This window comes from Chenopodium album, chromosome 6 (genome assembly GCF_948465745.1).
Source record: "Chenopodium album chromosome 6, dcCheAlbu1.1, whole genome shotgun sequence".
In the NCBI taxonomy this organism is placed as follows: Eukaryota; Viridiplantae; Streptophyta; class Magnoliopsida; order Caryophyllales; family Amaranthaceae; genus Chenopodium; species Chenopodium album.
The window spans coordinates 23,127,063-23,144,023 of NC_137839.1; the positions used below are offsets into that span (position 1 = coordinate 23,127,063).

The 16,961-nt window shown below is 36.6% G+C and overlaps 1 protein-coding gene across 1 annotated transcript; it reads right to left on the reverse strand.

The window, feature by feature from the left end:
- Positions 1 to 2,309: 2,309 nt before the first annotated feature.
- On the reverse strand, positions 2,310 to 4,727 carry LOC145636801 (uncharacterized). The gene is made up of 4 exons (XM_081688347.1): positions 4,475 to 4,727; positions 4,104 to 4,231; positions 3,783 to 4,016; positions 2,310 to 2,366 (listed from the first exon to the last, which is right to left on the reverse strand). Exons 1-4 carry the CDS (start codon positions 4,725 to 4,727, stop codon positions 2,310 to 2,312), a joined length of 672 nt encoding a protein of 223 aa, XP_081544473.1.
- Between the last annotated feature and the right edge of the window lie 12,234 nt (positions 4,728 to 16,961).

Here is a 16,961-nt window from a genome sequence, read left to right on the forward strand (position 1 = left end):
ATTCTCCGTCCCTATCGACTACTTTGACTATCGTTTTTGAAACTGACGTTTCTACAAACTTAGTCAAAGTGGGGGCTTCTGTAGTGTAGACACCCATTTGTGTCTCCCCAAAACCAAACCCGGTGATGAGTGCCTTTCACGTTGAATCATAATCGAATGAAACGAAAGTGTGGAAAGGTTTAGTGTTGCGGAAAGTTTTATTTCTTTTCTCTCCTCCCTGTTTTTGAAAACTTTATTTTAAGAAAATAGACAATCCAGTTTGGTTGGTCCATGATATGGGTCCAATAGTGGTGTAGTTGGATGGGTCTTGCAAAGACCTTTCCAACGATATATTATAAGCCCAATTCCGATGAATATTGAGGAAGTTATGGCCAATTTACTAAACTGGGCCCGGTTTGAGCTTTATGTACGGCCCAATGATCATGAGGAGGGTCCAAAGGTTTAATCCTATTCCTAAACTAATTAGGATTGATTAGAATCTTCTATAAGTTTCTAAAATATCTTAATTATGCTTTTTTGAAAAGATAAGATTAAGGAATTTGATTTAAATATAAACTTTCCTTTTTTATAAAACTTTCCTTTTTTAAAGTCCTAATTCTATTCGGATTTAAACATGTTCAAAGACAGTCACATATTATTTTCGTGCCTCATATTTTATATCCAAATTTTATATGGTTGGATAGATATTGAAATTATCTTTCCAATGATATATTATAATAATAATTCCGAGCTATAACGGAAAAGATATGAATAAGATATCAAACTCTATCTAAAACTGACATCGTCTCACTATTTCGTTCATATCTTTTATTCTACAACATATTTTAATCTGATTCCAATTGCGTTATAAATAAGACTTCAAGATATTTCCAACGACATCTTATTCATCTTATTTGGACTTCTGGATCAAAAGATATGATAAAAACAAAATCCGCAAAAACTGTTGTCTACGAGTTTTATTTCGATTCGAATTTGGATTCTTTTCTTAATTCTTCGACCCTCTTTTTTCCCATAAATAGAGGTCATATCTCCCCCTTTTCAATCACCAACTCTCATCAAGATTTTCTTGATTATTCACTCTCTCTTTTCTAAACTAGCCTTTTCTCAAATACAAAATTCCGCATTCATTAGATCTAGAAACACTTAGCCATATTCGAAGTTGCCTTCGCCCTAGACGTGAAAGGTTTTAATTTCTGAGGGTTTGGTCCCAAATCTCTCTTTCGATTATTTAATTTAATTGCTTTGATTATTATTTTCCTTGAAGTTACTAACGTGTGTATTTTGTTATTAGAAAGAGGTACGAGGCATCCAAGTAAGTACTTTAATGGTTTAATTGATATTATGATATAGAAATCATGCTTAGATTGTTATTTTGATTCCTAGTATCATGTTAGGATGTTTTCCTTAATTTGATGTTTAGGGTGACAACAATAAATTCCTAGTATCATGTCTAGGGTAACTTTAATATTAAGTATGATTAAAAGTACGATGCTTTCTATATTCTTCCTAATATTAATTCATGTTAGTATCATGTTAGGGTTAAAGATTTGATTTTTATTGTTTAGTGACATGCTAGGGTTTGTTATTGATCTTGTTAGTAATGCAAAGCAAAATAAAATAATATTTAAATAAACTAAGTGGTCTAAATGATGGCAAAATATAATAGTCATTACATCAAAACTGCAAATTATTTTGAAAACCATAGTAAATAGGAAATAATTAAACTGGGAAATAAACTAAATTGTCTTAACTACGTGATTAATCTAATGTCTCCTCACACGTAACCGAGTACCCTCTTACCAACTTGCAAAAAAAATCAAAAACAAGAAAAGATATAGAACTCCCAAAATCATATAAACTGAGTAATTCCAACTCCATCCCGTAAAATAAACAATTTTAGTTCAAAAACATTTTACACATAATATAGTCTCATAGACATTATAATACTCAACCAAATTCAAATTGTCAAATATTACTTTATTACTTTAGCTAAGAAAGGGAAAGAGAACGCTAGTAAGTCGGGACTAGTCCCTGTCACCACCTACTTTACAAAGGGTCGCACGTAACCCCAAAGGCCATAAGATAAAACAAAATGTCCCTAGTGTGCAAACCCCTCACTAATACCCAGTGATTAGGAGGAAGACTAACAACAATATTCAATAATATAAACCAACTAGTAGCAACCATAACTACTAATGGGCAACCTGTTCTTCACCCTTTTTGGTTTCATTTCCCTTCTTAGTTTAAATTTCACTGTATATTTTATTAGATTAAATCATCCATTACACTGTACACAAGTATTGCACAAATCAATTTAATACCAAGTAACAATACTTCAATTTCAATATTGTGAGTCCGTAGTCATCCTACATGAGACCATAAATCACATATAACCAATCATCCAATTCCCAAAGATTTATTTATTTTAGAAACTCATACGATGTCAAATAATAAATTTTTTCGAAAATACATATACTAGTACACAAATAGAAATCTGGTATATAATATGATTCCATAATATATCATACGATAGCACACTCACATATAATTACATAAGCACGTATTTGGCACACAATATTTCAAAACAATTTCCTAACGGGATTCTAATTAAAGATGATGGACATTGAAAATTACCTTGATTGTGCGTAAAACTCAAGGTAATTAACCTCCGGAACGTTCACCTAGTAGCCTCCGTCTACAATAATAGATAATAATACTAAGTCAGTATGACTTAATAATTAAGATGATACGAAGTTAGTAATAGTAGTAGTACACTAGTAGTTGGTAATTAAGCAACTTCTTGTAGTATGTTGTATTGATAATTAAGTTTGGAGAAATAAGAAAAATTTTATTTATAAACCAACTATGATAAAAAATTTAGATGTGTGGAGTATTAAATAAATAAGTGGTCCACAACAAATTTTCCATCCTTAGCCTGCAAAATCCCCCATGCACAAAACCCCAACAACACTTCAAAGCTTTCTACTTTGGTAGAAAAGAAAACAACCCATTTTCTTAAACAAATAACTTCTAGTTTGTAAAATTTAAGATGCTCAACGAGGACCAAGAAGATTAAAGAAATTTATTAGGTAGAACAAGAAATCAAGAAAAGGTTCTATCAAAATTTTAGATTTGCCAAGCTCAATCCAATACAAGATAATCACAGTAAGAAAACTAATGGCTTACCGACAAAAGATCAGTTGGGGATGACGACTTGGGAAAAAAATTTGAAAGGATGGGTACTGTATCAGCATTTGGGTTAGGTGTATATTATATATATATATATATATATATATATATATATATATATATATATATATATATATATATATATATATATATATATATATATATATATATATATATATATATGTATATATATAGAAAGCTTAGGTTAAATTTCTCTAGAATATTCAGAAGATAAGACTCAATTCAAATTGAGGTTGTTGCAAATTCCTATTGAAAAGATAACCTTCAAATTATTTATTTTAATCAGTTTCTAAAATTATCGAAATCATTTTTTTATTATTACTTTTTTATTAAATCCAAAAATATAAAATAACATATATTTGAAAATAAATTATAAATTTAAAAGTTTATACTAACAAATTCGTTGACTAAATATACTTAAAAAATTGGGGTATTACATCTACTCCCCTTAAAACGAAGTTTGTCCTCGAACTTTAAAGTTAGTTCTCAAAAGGGCTCACACTATGACAGAGGCTAAGTTAGTATTACATTCTACCCCCCTTTAAGAGTTTCAAACTCGAAACTTAGCATACCTGCTCAAAAAGTTCCGGGTAACGCTTTTTCATATCATGTTCAGCTTCCCAAGTTGCTTCTTCAGAATTCTGATAAGACCATAGCACTTTAACAAACTTTACCGCCTTATTTCGAGTACTTCTCATTTTGGTGTCAAGAATTTTCACAAGGCATTCTTCGAAAGTTAAGGTCTCATCTAGCTCAATAGTATCTAGTTGGATAACATGGGTAGGTTCATGTACATATTTTTGGAGCTGGGAAACATGAAAAACATTATGATCATTGGCTAACTCCATGGGTAAGGCTAGTTGATATGCCACCTCTCCTACTCTCTTCAATACCTCATACGGCCCAATGTATCTAGGACTCAACTTCCCTTTCCTACCAAACCGCATGACTCCCTTGGTAGGTGAAACCTTAAGTAAAGCCTTTTTCCCGATTTCAAATTCCACTATTCTCCTGTTCTGGTCTGCATATGACTTTTGTCAATTCTAAGCTGCCTTCATGTTTGCCTAGATAAGACTAACTTGCTTCGTTGTTTCTTCAATCATTTCTGGCCCCAAAGTTAAAGATTCACTTATATCACTCCAACACAAGGGACTTCTACATTTTCTCCCATACAACGCTTTGTAAGGTGCCATTCCTATGCTCGCATGATGGCTATTATTACATGAAAATTTTATCATAGGTAATCTTTCGCCCCATGATCAACCAAAGTCCATCACACAAGCTCTAAACATGTCTTCCAAGGTCTGAATTGTTCTCTCTGTCTGTCCATTTGTAGCATGGTGAAACGATGTGCTAAACTTTAGGATAGTGCCAAATGCTTGCTGAAACATTTCCCAGAACTTTGATAAAAATCTTGGATCTCTGTTTGAAATAATATCTTTAGCAACTCCATGTAACCTCACAATTTCTTTCACATAGGCATCTGCTAATTGATTTACATTCCAAATGTTCTTCATTGCTATGAATCTCGTTGTCTTCGTTAGACGATCAACTATAACCTAAATAGCATTCTTTGTTGCCCTTGTAAATGGTAATCCCATCACGAAATCCATAAAGATATTCTCCCACTTCCATCCTGGCACATCTAACGATTGCAACTTCCCTCCAGGTCTCATATGTTGTATCTTCACTTTCTGACATGTAAGGCACTTTGCCACAAACTTGGCTACTTCACGCTTCATTCTTGGCCACCAAAAATGTTGCTTAAGATCATTATAGAGCTTATCTCCTCCTTGGTGTACAGAGTACGGGGTTGTTGACACCCATTTGTGTCCCCCTAAACCAAACCTAGTGATGAATACCTTTCACGTCGAATTATAATCGAATGAAGTGAAAATGTGAAAAGTCTAGTGTTGCGGTTAGTTTTTATAAAAAATCTTTCTTTCTGTTTTCGAAAACGTGCTCTTTTTTTTTTTAAATATCCAGTCCAGTTTAGTTAGGTCCATAACAAGGGTCTAATAATGGTTTAGTTGGATGGGGCTCAAAAAGAGCTTTCCTACGATATATTATAAGCCTAATTCCAATGAATAATGAGGAAGTTATGGCGAAAATACTATATTGGGCCCGTAAACTAGCTCTGAGAAAATAGAGTTCGTCGCCTGTGAAATAGCCTCGTTGCCTGGCGACGGAGTTATTTTCTGGCGACAAACTTTGTTGTCTCGCGTCGTGTTCTTCCAATACCGAGCCAGAACTCTGCCTTCTTATTTTGGCTGGTTCTAGCACTGTTGGCTCGATTATACTTCTTGATTGAGTTTGTCTCTCTTTTCTGAATTCCATATGTGTTCTACATATTGCCATAAACCTCTGGGGGTTAACGCTCCATCTACCCAATCTAACGCTCTTGGCAACTACGGGTACATCCAAGTTTGTGAATCCACGAAACCGTGGAAGCAAGTTTAACTTGCGGGGTCCCAGTCATACGCGTCAACCCTTGCAAAGGTAAGGCTTCTGCGTGATGCATCCGGACACATAACCATGGACCCTCTTTAACTAACCCATGTCCTTAAACTTTAGAGAACTACAGCCATGGTTAGGTTGCAAACTCATTGCATCATATTGTGACTACTTGACTACCTGTGCATCCTTTGCTTGTGCATAACCTATGTGTGTTTACACTAACCATTTGTTTTACTTGTGATTAAATCTAAATAAACTAATTAATGACTAAAGGACTTTGCTTAATTAATTAATTAATTTGAGTAATTAAAGTCTAATAAATCAATTAAATTGACTTAGTACGACAATAGGCATGTCCCTTTAAAGTGAAAATACTGGAAACAGTCCCAGATTAATGTTCCAACAATGGCGCAGAGGTTTGGGCTGTGGCGCCAAACACTGCTATGCAAAGCCTGACGATGACCCTGTCGTCTGGCGCTGCACTTTAGTGTGCAGCAACAGTTCTGTTGCTTTGGCGACAATCCAGTTTATTACTCGAGTCATCACGACGAGTTTTATTAATCAATTTATTAATCAGTTTAATCAGTTTGTTAATGGCAGTAGCCATATTTAGTCCTTAATTGAGTCTAAGCACTTAGTTCCATGGTCATACACAAGAGTCAAACCATGTCACTTGCACTCACTAATAAAGCACACACTAATATGTATGTACACTTTGACCATGTCTAGAGAGTCTTGTATGCGCGTATTTTCTGTCATTTTTTAGGGGGGTAAGTCAGATATTAATCCTCCAATTAAACCACACTTGTTTGAACCCACATACTTGATTTCCAAAAAATATATGCACCCTATTTTTGCTTTTTTTTGTTTTTATAAACCTGTAAAGTCAAAGTCAATTTGAGTCAAGTCATTAAAACAAATAAAATGGTTTAATTTACAGCGCGTGGTCAATAAAGGAAGGGCGTTTAATCAAGGACAACACCTTCGTTCAAGTTTAACTTTTTGATAAACCAGTCGGTCGAAAAAGAAAAGCTAAGAAGATAATGGCAAGTCAAGAAGAAGTCAATGAGCTTGAGAAGCAAATGGCTAACATGACTGAGGTGTTGAAGGCTTTAACCCTTCAAATCAATGACCTTGTGAAACAACAACAAATGGAGCTCATGCAAGAAATCTTGAGCAAAATATCCAATGACTATAGATTCCAGGGCATTAGCTCGCAAGGGGTCTCGGTGGACAAAGAGTTTCTTCCGAAGAAGTTCAATGCCAACGACATCCCTAGGTTCAAGGCAACAGACAATCCTTACTTTTACTTAAGGGCCTTTGAAACTATAATAAACATTAAGGGGATTGATAAGAATATTTTTCACTCTTTATTCTCAATATCTTTAGAAACTGTTTGTCAACATTGGTTCTTTTTTCTTGATAAAGAGAAAACCTCTACTTGGGATGGAATAAAAAACGCTTTCATTGACAGATATAAGTGTAATATTCAAGTCAAAACCGACTATAGACAACTTGAGATCTTAAGACAAAAAGAGAATGAAGGCTTTACTTCTTTCTTTAATAAGTGGAGGGAAACTTCCGCTAAGATGATTGAGGTGCCCATCGAAAGAGAATCTGTAAGGATGTTTATCAAAAATCTCCATGAGAAGTATTCAAAACATTTAAAATATCAACATAATTTAAATATTTTCAAGGTCGTCTATGACATCAGTGTCGAAATCGAAGATGACCTCGCAAAGCAAAAAGCTACTAACAATAGTAACCACAGTGGCTGGAAAGGAAAGAAGAACGACAATCCTTCTTCTTCCGAAAACACCTACTCTAGCAACAATTTTAGTACCTTTGATCCCAATGAAGTCTTAGCCATGGATAATCAAGGATCTAAAAAGAAGCCCAAAAGAGAATTCACACCCATTGGAATGACCTATGATGTTGCTTTCGATCGTCTCTATGATAAAAAATTAATCAAACCTATTGGACCTACCGAGGATCTAACGCTAGAAAAGCGATCTTCAAGATGGGATCCCAATTCTTATTGCAAGTACCATCAAGGAAATTGTCATACCACTGATGAATGCTACAGACTTCAAAATCTCATTCAAGATCTCATAGAAGCAAACAAGATCCCATTACCTCTAGCTAGCAACTCCAAGAAGACCGGGTGATGATAAGCACAAGACAAGAGGCGAGCTTCAACGACAAGATTTCATGACCTCTTTTTCTATTTCTTTTTCATTCTTCCTTTTCCCAATAATTCTAGCATAGGCACCTTTTAATTTTCCTTAGATTTACTTTGTAGATTTTTTCTTTTTCCTCTTTTAATAAAATGAACATTTATTTCCTTGCATATGATCATTGGAAAAAAAAAAAAAAAAAACAAAAAAAAGGTCGAACTAAGCACAAGGTATATCAATTATTTGAGGCACTTTTGTAGCCATATCATATCTTTTTTCACCTTTCAAATATACATCCTTTCTTGATAAACCACTTTGAGCCTCGTCTAACGATAAACCTTTCTTTCTTCAACCCACATCTACCTAACCTTGGGATGGGATGTGTGTAACTTATGAAATTTTAAAAGATCAAAAGCTTGAGTGAATCAAAAGATTAAAATACCAAAAAAAAATAAAAGTGTACAAAAGGGCAAGTGTTCCAATGTCTTTGACAAGAACATGTCTTAGATATGAACACGCGTCTCAGATTGCATCTCTTATCGAGTGCTCGGTACCGTGCCTGAGAAACATGAATGCCAAGTGAGTGATAGACCGCATGATCGGGATTGCCCACATTTATAGAAAAATATTCAAATAAAAAAATGCAAAAGTAAAAAAAAAAAAAAAAAAAAAAAAAAAAAAAAAAAAAAAAAAAAAAGAGAGCAAAAATAAAAGAGAATTCAAAAATGAGAAAACTTAAGCATAAAAATATAACGATTCAAATGCAAGGTTACACACCTTGGGGGCTTAGCTAGGGTATTGAGCCTTTATCCCCTTCTTCTTCAAACCTTAAGCCTAACCACGTTACAACCCTTAAAAGACCTCTTTGAAGAATACACACACTTGTGCGAGGTTCGGCTAGAGCTATGTTTGGCCTGATTCCTAACAGATACATAGGCAACCTCACAAAGGGGTGCGGCCGTAATAAACATGCATTCATATTCACATTCACACACTCACACCATGATCCTATCAAGGAATTTCCAATGCTCATCCCCTTTCATTTAGAGCTAGACTTGGGGGCTTGATCCTTACATTATTAGCCTACCCAGCCTAAAAGTCACCACCATTTCCACCATTTGACTCTTTTCAATATATTTTTCCACACACTTAGCTCTTGTGGCCTAACTTTAGTGTCACTATCACACACATCAAAGATACATTACCAAATATACTCCCATTAGGAACCCTTTGTCATGAAATCTTAACACAATGCTGAAGCGTGTCTTGTCATATCAACATCACTCATCAATCATAATCGTCGTTGCATCACGAAGTATGAAGTACTTAGCCTCCGTGCCTAAGTTACCTAAATACTTTCACTATCGAGTCAACTAGGATAGTCTAGGATGTTACAATCCTTGCACTATGAGATACAACGTCGATACCTATACTTGATTAATCTCATTCAACATGCACCTTTACTAACTTCGCTTCTTTCTTTCTTCGCGTCTTTCTTTTTCAGGAGAAAGTCGGTACCCTCTACAAAAATGACGGAAATTTTTGTTTTTTTGCATTTCGAGTCATGTACGTACCGAGCTTCATGAGTCAAAACTATGCACACACGAGTCACACGTAGTGAGTCATCATTAAACCAAGTAAACGCTTCGAGTCATGTCAAGTCAATGAGTCAAGCAACAATAAGTCTTAGGTCAACCCTAAAGAAAGATAAGCAAAGTCCTATAGTCCAAAATATAAATGCAGGTACATTCTAGTGAGCAAGAACATTCCCGGATTTTTTCGAAAAACTGCAAATAAAAACTAACAGGGTAAAGTCGTATCCCCTAATCAAAAATAATTACCTAAATCTTCTAACTAAAGTAAATAGGGAAGTAGGGTCGATCTCCACAGGGAAACAGGTCTTTCTACTCCTAATTAATTATTATAATCTAAATTATCTAAGTAACCAATATTTTTATGAATAAAATCTAAACTACGGAGAATAAAGTCAAAAGGAATAAAGTAGGGAGAAAATCAAATATTAAAGGCCTAGGGCATAGGTTCACTAATAAACAATATTCCAGGGCAAATCATAATAAGAAATCATCAAGCATTGGTTAATCAGATTATAAAGGGCTTTCGTTACGTATTATAATCACAGAGTTAATTTACCGGTATTAAATCTCATCTGTCAAATCTCGACTTAACCATTTATAAACTAATCCGCCAATTGAAACTAAGCCTAAATATCAATTCTCATCTGTCGAATCTCAAATTAATATTGCTAAACTCATACAATTAAATCTGGCCAAACCTAATTGCATAGCATTAAAACAATCAATAGGAAATCAACCAAGCATTGATAATTAACAATCACAAAATTACCCCTTCATATCATTTATTAGTCCCCATAAACCCTGAAATTAAACTACTCACAAATCATCAGGACTAAACTAATCAAATAAATAAATAAAAGCATAATCAAGAAAGCAAATAGAATAACTGAAATTAAAAGGGAAGAAATTGTTACCAAAAAGAAATCTGGAATTAAAGGAAAAATTAAGAATAAAAGTTGAGAGAGAATTTAAGAGAGAGAAAAATACTAAGTAGAGAGAGAAAGTCTAAGAAAGAAAGTAATCTAAAAATTCCGTACAAAATCGTACTTAAATGTTTTCTAAAACAAGAATTAAAACTAAACTTAATCAGGTCTTCTAAAAACGCACGCCCGATCGGGCGCGCCTTTTTCTTCGTGTTCCTCCCAAGCAGCATTGCCCGATCGTGCTAGATGCTCGCACGATCGGGCACGCCTTAGCATGCACAGCACTATGGTATTGTCGCGCCCGATCGGGCTAGAGGTTGCCCGATCGGGTCCTTGCTCCCCTTGAGGCTTGGACTTCGATTAGGCTAGATTTCTCGGCCCAATTCGGATTTCCTCCTCGGGTCTTGAATACTTGGTCCAAATGCCTCGGGATCCCAATTACCGAGCCCTTAATCACCGGCTCTCACCGATCCTGGGCTCCAAAAGTGGTCTTATCTTTCTAGCTTCCGTGGTTGATCCATAAAGCCCGGGAAAATGCTCCAAGAGTGCAATTTCCTGTAAAATACAACTAAAACTACGAAAACACAAGAAAACACAAATTAGTAATAAAAGTGGCCCAAAAGAACCAAAAAGACTACTAATAACGACCAAGGGACGGGGGTAAAACACTATATAAAATGGACATATCAAACTCCCCCAAGCCAAACCTTTGCTTGTCCCTAAGCAAAGAGCTCATCAATGATCATATAAAACATACTTCACCCCAATAATCAAATCAAAAACCAACGATTCAAGGCAAATCTAATGAACATGCTTCAACATCAATCAATCTTATTCATCTAATCACCCTTCCTCCCCAACAATTGTCAAATAGAGCAAACCACAAGAGCATATAGAATTCAAGACTAGTGCTCACACACTCAACTCTCATTTATGTGGCGAGTAAAAGATGTACTCGATCGCTCTCCAACCAACCCCTTTATTGTGAACAATGCCCTCCCAACTCACACTCTCGTGTGTATAAAAACAATGAACGCTCATCCTACTAGTCGACTCGAAATATGCCAAGTCATAACTTGCATTAATAAACAAATCTTTCACATTTACATAACTTCTATGCACAAGGTCGGGAGGTCTTTAAAGCTTGTAATGTAAGGCTAGGGTAAAGGTAGGATAAATTTGGGATTATGTGAGAGAAAAGCTATGCATTAAGGGAGCCAAATCCTAACAAACCCATGATCAAAATAAATGATGATCATACATCTCCATCAACATGATAATGTAACAAAAACCACCAAATACAACTTTAATCATAATAAACAATCCCAACACTTACAATAATCACTCATAAAAATATGATAAAGTAGAACTTTGAGTGGAAAACAAACTTTGAACTCATTCTTTTTTTTTTTCTACTTGAATTTTTTTCTTCTTTTTTTTTTCTTTTTCTTTGAACAACCTTCAAATAGAACATTTGAGCATTAATAAAACTTTTTATTTTGCTCTTTTTTTTCTTTTTATCTCATATTGAAAATTTCAACTTTGAAACACAACATATCAATATTTTCCAATCAAAAATCAAAGAACAAACACTCTTCTTTTATTCCCACATTGTGCAAATAATATGCACACCACAACTCCCTCACCTCACCAACTAATAGCTCCCCCAAGCCAAGCTTGGGACTGGTAACCAATGGGGCTCATATAGGCTTGTAATGTGGCTATATAAATAATAAAAGGGCACAAGCAACAACATGGGTAACAAGAAGGGAACAAATTTATCTAAATACTCTGAAGGCTACCTAAAAGAATGAACGCCTTCGTCCTCCTCATGTGCATAATAATAAGTCATGAAACACTACTCATAGTTGCAAATCAATACTCAAATTCATTGACATACCAGGAATTATGAAACTATCACACATTTCCTAACCAAATCAACTAGTCAAGCACTATATTCACAAATAGTTGGCAAAATTGACTCATGTTTAGGAATCCAAGCAATTAAACTTCAAATCATGACCAACAAATCCACAATGCTCATTATCAATAACCAAGAATCAAAACAAAATTTTCTCAAGTATGGGGCACAGGGAAGTATGATTCATAATTCATTGGAACGTATTTTTGAATTTTTTTTATTTTTCAATTTTTTTTGTATTTTTCATATATAAGAAAGCAATAAAAACTACAGTAGAAAGCAAATAAAAACTATACTAGAAAGAAAATAAAGAGAGAAAAGAAAAGAATTACCAAGTTAAAGAACACCCCCCCAAGTCAAATCAAGCAATGCCCTCATTGACTTGGGAGAGTAGCGTACTCCTCATCCTCATCCATCCTCGAATAGCCCCCTCCGTGGCTAGAGCCGGCTCCTCCATGGCTAGAGCCACCACCTCCATACCCCGAACCACCTGCAAAGTAGTTAGGGTCCACATTCCCCCCAAGCCCACCAAAAGGTACATCGGTCCCATAACCATGGACCGATGAGTAGTCAACGTAGGTACCAAAGGCACTTGGGTTCGTATATCCACCTTGCGGATATTGGAACCAATCAGGGACAAGTGAATCGGGGGGAATAGCCCCCCGACAGGCGTAGTCATCATACATGGGGTATAAACCCCTCCCTAGGTTCCTCTCCACGTACCCTACCCTTCGATCTAGAGACCCTACTCTAGTATCCAAATCTCTAACCATACCCTCAACTCGCCCTTGGCCCATCTCAATCCTATCTAATTGGCTCCTAAAAACCGAGAAGTCATAAGGGGCGTTGGGGTCTATGTTGTAGTTGGTAGAGGGAATGGGAATATTGTATGTAAAGGGTTGAGGTGGTGGATAATGTGGTGAATGGTGAGGAGGTGAGTGGTCAATGGGAGAGTGATGGGGTTGAGGTGAAGGGTGAGGTGGTTGCACCTCACCTTGACCGTTAAGCTCGAAAGTGTAAGAAGGCCTCCCCTTCTCAAATTTGGTCAAGGTGGGGTGGGGTAAAGTTAAATCATTATCCCTCCTACCCGATTCCCGTTGAATCACCCACCAAGTCTCCCCTCCTATGACATTAATCCAATTAGGCCACCTTGATAGGGTAGGGTTTTCTAAAACAAGAATTAAAACTAAACTTAATCAGGTCTTCTAAAAACGCGTGCCCGATCGGGCGAAGGGCTACCCGATCGGGCGCGCCTTTTTCTTCGCGTTTCTCCCAAGCAGCATCGCTCGATCGTGCTAGATGCTCGCACGAGCGGGCGCGCCTTAGCATGCACAACACTATGGTATTGCCGCGCCCGATCGGGCTAGAGGTTGCCCGATCGGGTCCTTGCTCCCCTTTGAGGCTTGGACTTCGATTGGGCTAGATTTCTCGGCCCAATCCGGATTTCCTCCTTGGGTCTTGAATACTTGGTCCAAATGCCTCGGGATCCCAATTATCGAGCCCTTAATCACCGGCTCTCACCGATCCTGGGCTCCAAAAGTGGTCTTATCTTTCTAGCTTCCGTAGTTGATCCATAAAGCCCGGGAAAATGCTCTAAGAGTGTAATTTCCTGTAAAATACAACTAAAACTACGAAAACACTAGATAACACAAATTAGTAATAAAAGTGGCCCGAAAGAGCCAAAAACACTACTAATAACGACCAAGGGACGGGGGTAAAACACTATATAAAATGGACATATCAAACTCTCCGGCGTCAAACGACAAGGCTATTGCCTAGCGACAAAATCTGTCGCCTGGCGACAGAGCGAGGACGCGGCAACAGCGGTTTCCAGCGTACGCCGGAGTAGCGATTAGATACATGGCCTCATATTAGATAATGCGGACCTCATACAGCAATCTCAGGTTCCTTGATACGCCAGTTAGCCCCTGTAAGCAAAATTGACATGATTAGTAGTTGGTTCGATTACAATCGCAGTAAGTGATTGACCTGACGACGATTGTCTCACTTAGCTTAAGCACCGAAGCATTGGCTCATTACAAGCACCAAGGCATTGGTTCAAAAGCAAGCACTGATACGACAATTTTTTCAAGATGTGATTGTCATTCCCAACTGACAATATTTCTAAAAGTAGATTGTCACGCATTCTTATTAAATGACAATTTTTCCAAAATTGGATTGTCATCTCTGGCAAAGTTTCCAAGCGTAGATTGTCGTGCTCCTGCTCTGTCTGGTAATTATTTCCAAGTTTGGATTATCATCGCTGGCAAGTTTTTCGAGATTGGATTGTCATACACATAGTTGCACATGGCAAAATTTCCCAAAGGATTGTCGCAGGTTTCTATTTCATCTTAATATTTGGGCAAAGGTTCCTAAACGTGGATTGTCATTCATTTCAGTAAGTGGCAAATTTTCCCAAAGTGGATTGTAGATCGACTTTTTTTTTTGCAAATGTTCCAAGACGCGGATTGTCAATATTGGCAATATTTTCCTAAAAGGATTGTCGCATGGCATTGGCAAATTTCCAAGGTGGATTTCTTTCAAGAGGTATGTTCCAAGATGTGAATTATCGATCATAGCAAGGTTCTTATGACATATTGTTATGAAACATTGGCAACTTTTCCCAAAAAAGGATTTTGGCAAAATTTTCGAGATACGGATTGTCGCTTCATTATGGCAACATTTCCAAGGACAGATTGTTACATAGCATTGACAACTTTCCCTAAATCGGATTTTCGTGCATTATTCAAGAGTTGTATTGACAACCGTTCCTAAAGAAAAGAGGATTTTCATCACCTAAAGCATCAACAAAAATATTTAAGCGAAGCATTAAGGATCAACAAGCAGTGATCTTCGGCAATTTTCTTCGGAATATTATCACAAAAGAGCTGAGGATCGTTACAAGCAAAATGGTCTTCGACGGCGTTTTCTAGCTTGCGGAGAGTTGTCACAAACAACTGAAGATGGCTACAAGCAAGTTATCTTCGATCATGTTCTCTAGCCTGCAAAAGATGGTCATAAAACGGTAGAAAATCATTTCAAGCGGAGCAATCTTCGATAGTGTTCCCTAGCTTGTGGAAGATTATCACAACGGAAATTAGAGGCAGTTGCAAGCGTATCAGTCTTCCAGTGGTATCCCCTAACTTGAGGAAGATTGTCACAGCAAGATCGGTTGCCTGATGGGCGTTAGAACGGTCGCACATTCCACACTCAATCAAACACATTTATTAACAAACACCCTACAAACCAAGCATAATGATAAGTAAGAGTTTGGTCCACAAGGAACGGGATATGGTTGCTAAAGATCTTAACACTTAAGCTAATTCGAAGTCTATGGTCAATATGGGTTCGTCAAGTAGACAAACAAATTATGGTTTTAAATCGATGGATTAGAGACACTAGGGAATGGGATTTACTCAACCAAGGCAATTAGGCAAACGGGGAGTAAAATAGACAAGGTATAGCAAGGACAATATGTAAATTCTACCTCATGCAATTAGAAAACAACTCACACTACTAAACTTAGATTCCTCATTAGTCTAGAAATAAATGATAAATAATCAAATTGCAATAAGTAATGACATACTCAATTTACATTCCCATGTCAAACTAAGCATATCATGCTATCAAGCTCCTAAGTCAAGGGTAGCTAATCCTATATATCATGAAGAACTAACAAGCAATCTCATATAATTAATTTAATTGCAATACAAACATCAATGCTTCTCCCATATTTGCATAATTAACCCAAAAGGTTAAGCTTCACCCAACCCCTAGCAAGAAGACTACTCACAACTCATGTTTATCAACATGCAAACAAGTATTAGGGTTCTTCTTCAATAATTGGGGAAAAGTGATTAACAATTGAAATAATTATTATCCAATAACAAATTATCAAGAACTAAGAAGATTTAAATATCATGCAAGAACAAATAAAATCAGAAATTGAATGGAGAAAAGTAGAAGGAAGTTACTAATTGAAGCTTAGAAATGTTGAATACAAAGTGCCAATTCTTGAGTATGAATCTTGAAACCAACTATTACAATGATTAATTTGATGAAAACTAAGCTAAATTAATTAAAAGGAATGTTTCAAACTAAGAGAGATATCTGAAAACTAGGCTATAGTTCTCTCTTTTACAAATGAGGAAGTATTTATACTCCCCGAAAAACATAGGGAAATCCGTCATAAGAAAACGGATTCCCAGCGAGGAGCGCCCGCTCCACAATGAGAAGCGCCCGCTCCATTCTGCTGCACGCCACGCTCCTCCTGCTTTAGTGAAAATTCAGATTTGAAAGTAATAAGGAGGAGCGCCCACTCTTGGTCAGGTGCACGCCTACTCCCCTGCTCCATAGCATAGGCAGTTTTCAAGTTTAAAGAGAGGAGCGCCCGCTCTTCACGAACTCTGGATTTGGGCAGAATGTTGCTGAAGTTGAGGAGCGCCACTCCAGGAGAGGTGCACGCCCACTCCCACTAGAGCAGGCTCTCCCTTCTTTGGCTTTGAGCCTTGAAAGTTACTCCATGCTTTGAGTGCTTGTCAAATTGAGATATAGTACCTGCAAAAGATGGACAAACACAAGCAAAGAAGGGGAGAAGCCGAGATACAACATTTTCATTCAAAAACGGGTTAGAAAGAGGGGAAAAGATTGCAAAATCGGGTTTAAATAAACACAATAA

Bases quoted from the DNA above. Each gene is read 5' to 3' on its own strand.
- LOC145636801 (XM_081688347.1), bottom strand. From the start codon at position 4,727: ATGAAGAACATTTGGAATGTAAATCAATTAGCAGATGCCTATGTGAAA. The intron at 4,232-4,474 runs GTTGATCATGGG...AGTCATATGCAG, and splicing joins AGCTTGTGTGATGGACTTTG to ACCAGAACAGGAGAATAGTG. The intron at 4,017-4,103 runs GTATTGAAGAGA...CATGTTTCCCAG, and splicing joins GATACATTGGGCCGTATGAG to CTCCAAAAATATGTACATGA.